Below are 10,523 nucleotides of genomic sequence, written 5' to 3' on the forward strand. Positions count from 1 at the left end.
ATTTGGAGTTTCTTTCTACTTTAGGAAATTATAATTTTAGAGTATTTTTAAGTATTATTCCTTGAATTTAAAACATCTAGCACATTCAACATAAAACCCATTTTATTATTTTATTGTAAAACATTGGGCAAATTAATAGGCCTAAACAAGTTCGGTCCAATAATCCCTTTATTTTTAATCCATATTGAGCAATCAGGCCTACATTGAGACTACCCGTGTCGAGGCCCAAATAAAATCCGCCCGTTTAAAACCCAAGAACCATCCGCTTCCTACATAAGCCAATTTTATTAACCCTAATTTCCTTCTCTCTTATCATCTCTGTTTCACTCATTGAGCTGCCTCTGGTGCTTTTGAGCAGCAGCTAAAGTTGATCCAAAAATGAAGGTACGAACCACAAACAAGAAGATAAATAGATAAATAAAAGGAAGGAAAACCCTAATTTGAGACGCAAATCTCTCATTTCATGTGATTTAATTGTAATTCATTTTTGTGCAGTTTAATATCGCGAATCCGACTACTGGCTGCCAGAAGAAGCTTGAGATTGATGACGATCAGAAGCTGTAAGTTCCGTTTTTGTTTTCAATTTTTTTTAGTTTTATTTCTGTTTGGTAGCTGAGAAAGTCGTTACAAAAAGCAGCGATGAGATATCTGAAGATCGAACCGTTGATTAGAGATGACACAGAATCTAAGATTTATCTTGAGTTTGTAAAATTTGCTTTAAAATCCTGACTTAATTAAAGATATTGATGTTCTTAAACGTGACAGTCGGGCATTTTTTGACAAGAGGATCTCCCAGGAGGTTGTCGGAGATGCTTTGGGTGAGGTATGTGGTCTATTTGCATCTAAATTTCTTGTTTGAAGTAATGGTTGATCTATTCAACTTAGTAGAGTTTCTATTGTTTTGACAGGAATTTAAGGGTTACGTTTTCAAGATCATGGGAGGTTGCGACAAGCAAGGATTTCCAATGAAGCAGGGTGTTCTAACCCCTGGTCGTGTTCGACTCTTGCTTCATAGAGGTGAGTGGTCTGATTCTAAAATAGATATTTTCAGTGATTTGTGCGATATGGAATTGGTGAATATTAAGAAACGGAACAGGGTGATTCTAATTTCTTTTTGTCATCAAGGCATCGGTCTTGCTGGTAATTCTATGTTTAGGCTAATTCTGCTTGCATCGTTTAATGTTTATGCATGCTTTAGCATTGTTGCCTTTGTTGGTTGGTGTCCCATTGCTCCACTAAGCTTTCACGGATCAGAGCAGCTGTTTCCAAGCCTTCATGTCTTCTTCTGCAAAACTGGGAGTTGATTCATTTATATTGCTTGAACAGGTACCCCATGCTTCCGTGGATACGGAAGACGTAATGGAGAGCGCAGAAGGAAGTCTGTTCGCGGATGCATTGTTAGTCAAGACCTGTCTGTTCTGAACTTGGTTATAGTGAAGAAGGGTGAGAATGATCTGCCTGGGCTAACTGACACTGACAAGCCAAGGATGAGAGGTCCAAAGAGAGCATCCAAGATTAGAAAGCTCTTTAACCTTTCCAAGGAGGATGATGTCCGGAAGTATGTCAACACTTACAGGAGGACTTTCACAACAAAATCTGGTAAAGTTGCTTTCTCATCTTTCATTTTCTTTTGTAATAAAGATGGCCACAAGATTTTAAGAGACTAGGTGGATGTGTTATGTTTCCATAGCTACATAGGCATTCTCCACTTAATTGCTTACTGTCAAATGGTCTCTTTAATGCATGAATTTATCTTCTAGACCATAGCACAGTGCATAATGTGCGCACTATTAGGTTGAAATTCTGTGTCTGCTTTCTCTCCATTTTCTCCTGACTGACATTAATCTATGTGAATATGTCCCCAACTATAATTCTAGGTTTCTAGCTTCTAGCATTGTTAAAATATGATTATGTGCTTTTCATCGGCATGGCCCTTGCCCATCCCATTGTCAACCCTCCTAATGGAGTTAAAAAAGGGCTATGGGTTTTCATTTATTCATGCATGGAGCATGCAGGAAGTATGGTATTGGAGATCGGATCAGGGTTGGAATGAGAGAGGCTTGGTGAGAGTGGTGATTCTTTATTGAAACTATTGCTTACTGAGAATAATCCATGTTGTTTACAGGCAAGAAGGTGAGTAAAGCTCCAAAAATCCAGAGGCTGGTAACTCCATTGACACTCCAGAGGAAGCGTGCTAGAATTGCAGATAAGAAGAAAAGAATTGCCAAGGCCAAGGCAGAAGCAGCTGAGTACCAGAAACTGCTTGCCTTGAGATTGAAGGAGCAGCGGGAGCGCCGTAGTGAGAGTTTAGCAAAGAGGAGGTCCAAGCTCTCTGCTGCTTCTAAGCCATTAGTTGTGGCTTAGATTGCTTGTGAAGTTTTGATTGGCAATGGGTTTTGTCAGTAGTCAGTTTTTGTAGTGTTATATGCAGCAATCATTTTGCGTAGTATTCAAATGTTGTTCTGTTATTTTGAATACTGAGAGTTGGTTTAGATTTTTGTGAATGTTTTGAGTTTGACATTCAATCTATTATGTTATTTCACGTGGTCTTGTGAATGTGCTCTTTTGACTTGGCAAGTGAGTTTAATCGCATTTAAATTATTATACTGCTGACTGAAGCATTGTTCTTAACTTCCTATTCTGCCCTTAAAGTCAGCTCCATGAGCAATTTTTTGTTTGATTAGAGTGTAAGCATATTCGTAGCCATCCAAATGAGAGTGGATCACTTTGGACTACTAGTTTCTCCCTTGTTTGCCCGTGGACAGTTGAGGTGAAGGCTTATGAAACCCTTTCTACCCAAAAGCAATGCAGTGAGGCAGTCATCGCTCCGAAGCAAGCATACTTTATGCAAATTGAATTTGTTTTCATTCACCCAAAGAAAGCATGTAGACAGTTTCCAAAAAGAAGCAAGAAAAAGATGCAAAAGCAAAAGAAGTTGCATGATAAAGCAACACAGAGAATGAGCTTGCTCAGATGTATTCACTCGAGCGTGAAGCCTCAGCTGCAAGGAGTCTGTTAATAGGCTTATAGACAACATTTTGAACCATGGTCGAGCTTCTACTTTCATTGTTATCCGCTATGCACTACATCTACAAGGGCGTTGAAGTAAACCCAGTAGTCCTCTCCTGTTTTCTGTTATTATTCTCCTTTCAATAGAAATAAATGCATGCAGTCCAAGCGATCTGGAGACAAACATTTTCAGAGATTTACCTTTCCAAAGAATATTGTCCCACTGCAACTCTGAATCCTAATCCCCAACTGATCTTTTTATCCAAGACTTTTGAGTTAGGAAGACAAGGATAAATGATTTCCTAATCTCTCCACTCTCAAAATTGCTAAAGAGTACTCAAGCTGGTCGCAGTAACTCTCTAAATCTAGCCTATGCAGTATAAACTGTAATCATAGAAGAAAATGATAACCTCTTCACTTATCATTTAGCAAGCATCCTAGCATAGACCAGCCCTGCAGTCATTGCAGCTCCAAATAAAGCATGCAATCTCACGCAATAATATTTTGCCATGAAGATCTTCCCTTTGTCCTGTAAGAAAGAATTCGTATTAGAAAAGAAAAGGATAATAATCTTCTCTCTCAGTGTCATGGTCCACATGGTTATAAATCATGTGGCAAATAGTGCAAATAGTTAGAGGAAAAAGGATCTTTCAATCACTTTTCTCATTTGCATCTTTGGGGGTTATCTCTGTTACCAACATTGAGGTTAACAGGCAAGTTTACTACTCACCTTGTGGTTCTCTTCGACATAGCTAACAACCAGTTTCCCTATGGGTAAGGTCAGGGCACAAAAAACCTGATAAAAGCAAACACAGACACAGCAGTTGCGATAAGAATACACACGAACTACTATTTGAGCATAAATCAGATGAAATGCATTTTGACTACCAATTTAACTTTTACTTACAACGCAAGTCAGTGGAAGAGCTCTGCAAAAACCAAGAGCAAATAAAACAGCATAGAGTGTCAAGATTGCCCCTTTCACAACTACTGAAGCTCTCTCAGTGCCCATCCTGACCTGCAATATAAAAAGGAAAAACAAAAGTTTTCTCCCTCTGTAACACAGAAAACTCTTTGACTTGATTGAGTATGCATACCAAAGGTGACATTTTGCCAACGGCCATATCTTCTTCAATCTGAAATATGAAACACCTATGTTATTAATAGAAAACCTGTGATGAGAATGCAGATTTTATAACAAATTGAAAGATCAAGAAGACAATATTAACCTGATGAAAATGACTACAAAACAGAATAAGGGTTGTTGTGACGCCTACAAGGAGTGATGCAGAAAGAGCTGTGCGAGTTAAGGGGAGGAATATTATCTCACTGCCAAAATTACCCAAAATTAATGTATTGAAGGGAAAAAAATGAAATATAGAAATGTTGCATTCTTTTTGAATAAACAACCTTGTGCTGCCCAGCAACAGGTAGAAAGCAGTAGTTGCAAATGGGCCAAAAGCTGCAAAGCACAAGGGCTCTCCCAATCCTTGGTAACTTAACCGAAATGGTGGGCACTGCAATGGATCCAATGTTAAATAGATATCAGAACCTCATTAATGTTATGGTAGCTGGATAGAAGTGATCATTTAACAAACATTTGTCACTCATGTGGATAAATAAAAAGTCAGGCCTGCTACACGCAGCATGCATGCCCCTTAAATGAGAAAAATTGTTGGAAATTGGCTTGAAGAAGTTCTTCCCATTATGCCAACTAGATCCCCTCTACCTGATATATATAACCACAAGTGATTGCGCAAGCCAGTAATAACAAGGAACGCATACTTCCGGCATCTGCAGATACCCAAGTCAGCCCCATGAAGCCAAGGGCAAGTGACAAGTAGGCAGCAATAAATGGCCCTGAACGGCTTTCCAAGCACATATACAAAGCAGTTTTTTCATCAGAGCACAGGAAAAGCTAGCAAACAAACAAAAGAAGAAACATATATTGGCAATATGCAAAGAATCAAGTTTACCTGCCAACCAAATTTACTACTGACTCCTTTTTGTTCTTATCTGCTCCTATATCAAAATCGTAGACATCATTGCTGTGCATGGAAAAATTTGAAAATTTTAACAGCGTTGCTGAGAATCCAGTGTTAACTATTCACCACTGCCATAACTCACCTTAAATTGATCCAAGTAATAATCAGAACTGAAGAAGCCAAGAGCATAAGATAACGTCTAACAGAAAATAGGCCTGTTTGCAAATAAGCCACTGCGCCACCTACCTGCTCAAAAATATTAACAGGGGTAATGCACAAATAAAGAGTATTACATTAAGATTCACAGAAGCACATTCGTGACTTATCAAACATTTATATCACAACAGCAGTTAAGGGGCACAAACCAAGAATTTACAACTTTGTGTGTGGTAGAGACATACAAGGCGAAACAGCAACATGAACTTTTTGATCGAGCTGATGCACGATATTGGCCAATGCTCAAGTGTAACATCTGTTTGAGACCACATTAAAACTAAGGTGTCAAGTGCATTCTGCCAATATTAAGGCTGTCTGTCAAGTTGATTATGTTACTTTGTGCGTGTTGTTATGTTGTCCACTATTAGTTCTCCTTGTATTTTGAATCAATATATGATCACTTGACCAAGCAGGTCAAAATTATTATCTCCCTAGTAATTAGTATACCAGATAAAAGAAAAGCTGGAAATGAAAACTCAGGACCTTTCAAGCAAATATTTTGAAGTGAAGCTATCTATACTGGGGAGTTATTTACCAAAATGAATGTGTTGACCATTCTTCCTCCAATCTGTTATAGTTTTAGAGTAAACAATCCATAATTTCTGTCTACATGACATGCAGCTATACTTACATTATTTGTACAATAATGCCTAATTGCTTTACACATGAGCAAGCATAAACAGTATGAAATTATTGTATGTTACAAGTATGTAAACTAATTATTAGATGGATAAACAATTGTTTTTTTGCTCAATGGATAAACTGTTGTTAACAGCAGAGTGAGTATCTACTAGCTTAAACTTCTTGGTTTAAGTGCTATTTTATCATGTCTAATTGTCGATTAAGCTTCTCATAATGGACTCTTCCAAGGCTGTCTCCACAAGATAGAATTGATTCACAATCTAAAAATAGCAAGTTGCTAATTAGAGCAAACTAGTTCATTATGATAGAACTTCCATGTGTCCAAGAAACTTACAGTTAGAGGAACCAAAGCAACAGAATAAATTGGCAATTTAATTGCCCTCCATATCAAGGTTGCTTTAGAAACATCTTTCTCCTCTTGACAGGGGCTGTCAGAAATGTCTGCCGTACACTTGGGAAATATATGCTGCCGTCGGGTTGGGCACCTGATTCTTATTCTTCTAATTTGAAAAAAGTTTTGATCATTAGAACAGAAATGCAATGATCCTCCGAAAGCTGTTGGCCAACGACCTCCTTCACAAGACCTGAGGAATATACAATCCAAGTAAAGTAGAGACATAGGCCAAGAACTCTCTCTCTCTTCTTCCATCCCAGGAAAAAGTGAAGTGGGGATGTAGAGCAAAAAGGATCATGGAGTGATAGATATTAACAGAATTACGCATCTTTTGCAAACGCTATGCTAGCTATCAGATCAAAGCGAATTCTATGTTGTCAGTAATTGCAATGCAGTTCCTCGAAAATTCAAGGATTTGAGATATTTTATCACACGGTATAAGAGGTAAAGTCTGAAGGAGCTTTTGCAAGTATACAGCATAAGAGATAGGACCATTGTCATAGAGAATCGACAAAAGATATATAGGAAATCAAAATCTATTGACTCAGACAGTTTAAAGCAGGCAAAAATTAAACAATCCATAAAAAATTTGTGTTGCAAATTCTTCGTTTGAGGAGAGTATATCAGCAAGAAATTTGAACGATATTGTGCATTCTAAGTGAAAGAAGTACTAATTTGACAAACTTTTTCTGCTTTCTATGATGTAAAGCTTTGGTTTTCTTCAGAATTGAAACTGTAGACTTACACTAGCACAATAAACAAAGTTCAATTCACTCCAAACTAAGTAAATCCACCCACACAACAAACAAATAACAGTTTACACCTTCTTAAGAACTGCAACAGAGAGGATGAAACTCACCTAGCAAGGTAACGCTGCTTTGCGAAGTTTTCGTGGTGTACTCCTACACCAGACCCTGGGCACGAGGAGCTAAGCGTTGCCGCCAATGGCTTCAACATGTTGCACTGTTGCCTATAGGCTATAGCTGATCACCGGGAACATTGGAAATTAACAGGAGAACACAGGAAGATTAAGAAAAAGAAGAAACATACCTTGTAATCTTACAGCAGTAAAATGTGTCATTGGTTTTCTCCCTCATGGATGTCTGAAGACTAGATAAGCTGCCCCCGTAAGTTGAACGTATTTAGTGTTGTTTGTCTCGATACGGTTGGAAGGATCAACTGAAAACCGATAGAATCTCCACTACCAAATCCTATCCTTCCATAAAATATTTCCTGGGTCAATTTCAGCCATGTAAGCTCATGGTTTTGTCCCAATGGGCCTCTTAAGTCTGGGTTAAAGTTTTGACTTCTATCTTTCTCTGCTTTTCTTTCTCCACTTGTCAATACATTATCGGGAGTGTAGGTAGCCTTTGAGCCTTCCCTTGTCCGGCTACACTAGTCGGCCCCATTTAGCATTGCTCTTATTTTATTAGTATTCCATTTTTGGGCCTTTGCAGGCTAAACCAGAAAGCCAGGCTGCATCTGATTTCCTTTCCTTCCACGTCGTGACCTACAAATGGTTCTAGTCAAGAAAACAGTATCCTCAACGGCACTGCTGTTTCCTTTTGTATACTTAATGACAATATTTAAATTAATCATATAATTAAAAAATTATGTGTCACCATGGAACATTCTTACATAATTGCATAAATCATTAAGAAAAGAAGAGGTGTGCTCGCGTTCTGACTGACTGAATCTTTTGACTGATTAATATGTATATGTCTGCCTTCATTCAGGTATTTGAACGAGAAAGACTGAATGGGCATTATGGTGTCACTGCCATTGTCTTCGGGAACACATTTTCTGCTCTGCCATTCTTGGCTCTGATTGCACTTATTCCAGGCATAATTACTTATTTTCTTCCTGGACTTCACAAAGGATTTGAAAGCTTCTTCTTTGTACTCACATTATTTGCTTGCATGATGTTGGTTGAGAGCCTAATGATGATTGTTGCAAGTATAGTACCCAATTTTCAGATGGGTATCATAGCGGGTACTGGAATACAAGGTTTGATGGTTTTGGTCGACGGATTCTTCCGCTTACCGACTGATCTTCGCAAGCCAATGTTGAAATATCCCCTATACCACATTCCTTTCCGCAAGTATGCTTACCAGGGATTGTTCAAGAATGAATTCGAAGGCTTGACATTTCCTAATATTCAAGCTGGAGGGCCACCCAGCTTAGCAGGGGAAGAAATTCTGAAGAAGACATGGAATGTAAAAATGGCGTACCCAAAGTGGGTTGATCTTGCTATCTTGTTAGCAATGGTTGTTCTCTATCGATTTTTGTTCTTGATCATCAACAAAATTGAAGGTTAAACCAATGATTGCTTTGATTTTGAAATTTTTCTCACCTGAAACTTATCAAGAAAATTATCTCTTGCATAATGTTCTCGAAATTTTATCACCATTTTATTTACTCATTTATTTTATTTATTTATTTATGTATATTTCAAATTTATTTTTTATTTCTTTTTTGAATAAATAAAAATATTTGATATTGAAATTTCTACTAAATTCCCCTAACACTTTTGACAAAATTTAACAAAAAAAAAATTTTCATCTAAAAGTTTTTCAAAAAAATTATCTCTCATGACATTTTAAAATTCCATCGAAGAATTTTTATTTATTTATTTGTATATTATTTTTTAAGCACACAAGTAAATATAATGATATAATTTTCAAATTACTAAATAGTTCAAACATTTTAGATTATTTATTATTATTATTATTATTATTATTATTTATTTTTAGTTTATTTTTTAGCCTGCCCCTTATTAGAGCCTACATCTTCAAACGGCCACAGACTAGAATTAGTGGCGTAGTTGTTTTAGAGTTTTACAAAAAATTTGAGTGGAGAGTTAATTTAAGTTAAAAACAAATCAAAATGGTGTTTATGTGGAAAACGTGTAGACGAATTGTATATATAGGTGTTGAAAACGTGTTCCAGGTTAGCATGTTATAATTGACTTGACAGGCCAACCTCCAGGGTCCACCATCACATTTCAATTCAAGCTACTATATTTGCCCCGAGTATTTGTCTCCTTCGATAAATGTAATTCAAGAAATGAAACCGCCAATCAAGAACGCTTACCTTAAACATCAATGCCTAACCTTGTCTGAGAATGCATAATAAATACGCAAATCAATGGGGTATGCAAACTTCAGAGCCTATAAAGAGTGGAAAAATTAATATGCTTCTTCGTATCATATCATATCATTAATAATAAAAGCAAGCACACATGATAAAATTACAAATACAACTATAACCGTGTGAACAAATGGAACCAAATCTAGAATGTGGTAACAAAACCAACATAATGCATTCAGGCTACGGGGCCTGGCTATTCTGGAAAGCTAAACACCTGATGTTCCCAAAGAACTTGTTGCTTTCTTGACCGTAAACAACCATTATTAGAGAGATTGGAGAGCTCAGGGCAGCCCAGATTCACCAGCACCACACCGCCCAAATACCCCCACAAAAATTGAAAGAATGTCTCCTATTATTTACCATGGTTAAAACTCATTTTCAACCATGGTTAAAACTCATTTGAGAAATACCAATTTTGGCTGAGGGAAGAAGCTTAAGTTGACAAGACCACGAAGGCGGTGGAGGCTCGATTGGTGATGGTGGAGGTTGAGTGACGATGGGCTAGGCTGGGGGGTTGATTTAGGGCGATCACGACCTAGGGGATGGGGGGGAAGAAAGAAACAGTGAGAGAAGCGACTAAGGTTTCGAAGGGGAGGGGAAGGGGAGGCCCGATGGAAAGTAAATAAGTTATGGATATAATGTACCAAAGGAAAGTAAATAAATTTATTTGGTAAGTTTTTTATATATGATATAAATAGTGTGAGCTAATGATATTTTAAAGATTAAAGGTTATGAAATTATAAAATCCAATAGGTAAGATTTATGCACAAATATTGATTTAATGGGATGCGTAATTTATGAGATGTTTCCATTAAATACAAACTACTCGTAGGATAGATATTGTTGCACTACTCATATAAGATGAGTCTATTAAATGATTCAACATGAATTATTGGATAATAATCATAATTCAATATGATAAACTCAAAGTAGTTGAATACATTCAATAGGATAAACATATTTTGTGCAAATTATAAGGTTAGTGGGAGTAAGATAAATTACTCATTAAAAGTATACAAGATACATTTACCGGTCTAAGAAAAACAAAATAAGACTAAAGAGTTAGAGCCTAAAAGGAGACTCAATAAAAGGATTTATGATGATATGTTAAAGGAGTTTAACATAGA

At 37.0% G+C, this 10,523-nt stretch overlaps 2 protein-coding genes across 4 annotated transcripts; one reads left to right on the top strand and one right to left on the bottom strand.

Moving 5' to 3' along the window:
* LOC18608256 (40S ribosomal protein S6) lies at nucleotides 272-2,604 on the top strand. Its single transcript, XM_018116062.1, has 6 exons — nucleotides 272-384; nucleotides 496-560; nucleotides 766-823; nucleotides 909-1,017; nucleotides 1,327-1,599; nucleotides 2,126-2,604. The coding sequence occupies exons 1-6, from the start codon at nucleotides 379-381 to the stop codon at nucleotides 2,362-2,364; spliced, it is 750 nt and encodes a 249-aa protein (XP_017971551.1). The 5' UTR covers nucleotides 272-378; the 3' UTR covers nucleotides 2,365-2,604.
* LOC18608257 (2-carboxy-1,4-naphthoquinone phytyltransferase, chloroplastic) lies at nucleotides 2,944-7,426 on the bottom strand. 3 transcript variants are annotated; one of them, XM_018116060.1, is made up of 12 exons: nucleotides 7,310-7,426; nucleotides 7,106-7,229; nucleotides 6,187-6,436; nucleotides 5,137-5,240; nucleotides 4,986-5,057; nucleotides 4,739-4,877; nucleotides 4,420-4,526; nucleotides 4,239-4,338; nucleotides 4,107-4,145; nucleotides 3,917-4,027; nucleotides 3,740-3,805; nucleotides 2,944-3,538 (listed from the first exon to the last, which is right to left on the bottom strand). In XM_018116060.1, the coding sequence occupies exons 1-12, from the start codon at nucleotides 7,341-7,343 to the stop codon at nucleotides 3,431-3,433; spliced, it is 1,254 nt and encodes a 417-aa protein (XP_017971549.1). In that variant the 5' UTR covers nucleotides 7,344-7,426; the 3' UTR covers nucleotides 2,944-3,430. The 3 variants fall into 3 exon arrangements, with proteins under 3 accessions (XP_017971549.1, XP_007042907.2, XP_017971550.1); XM_007042845.2 differs by having other exon boundaries at nucleotides 7,106-7,216; nucleotides 7,297-7,426; XM_018116061.1 differs by having other exon boundaries at nucleotides 7,297-7,426.

Source organism: Theobroma cacao, chromosome 2, assembly GCF_000208745.1.
Source record: "Theobroma cacao cultivar B97-61/B2 chromosome 2, Criollo_cocoa_genome_V2, whole genome shotgun sequence".
Lineage (NCBI taxonomy): Eukaryota > Viridiplantae > Streptophyta > Magnoliopsida > Malvales > Malvaceae > Theobroma > Theobroma cacao.

What these genes read in the sequence shown, in the direction of transcription:
- LOC18608257 (XM_018116060.1), bottom strand. Translation starts at nt 7,343, where the DNA reads ATGAGGGAGAAAACCAATGACACATTTTACTGCT. An exon ending in AAGCAGCGTTACCTTGCTAG is followed by an intron (nt 6,437 to 7,105) that starts GTGAGTTTCATC and finishes TATATTCCTCAG; the next exon opens with GTCTTGTGAAGGAGGTCGTT. An exon ending in CTCTTCCACTGACTTGCGTT is followed by an intron (nt 3,806 to 3,916) that starts GTAAGTAAAAGT and finishes TGCTTTTATCAG; the next exon opens with GTTTTTTGTGCCCTGACCTT.
- LOC18608256 (XM_018116062.1), top strand. An exon ending in ATTGATGACGATCAGAAGCT is followed by an intron (nt 561 to 765) that starts GTAAGTTCCGTT and finishes TAAACGTGACAG; the next exon opens with TCGGGCATTTTTTGACAAGA. An exon ending in TCGGAGATGCTTTGGGTGAG is followed by an intron (nt 824 to 908) that starts GTATGTGGTCTA and finishes TTGTTTTGACAG; the next exon opens with GAATTTAAGGGTTACGTTTT.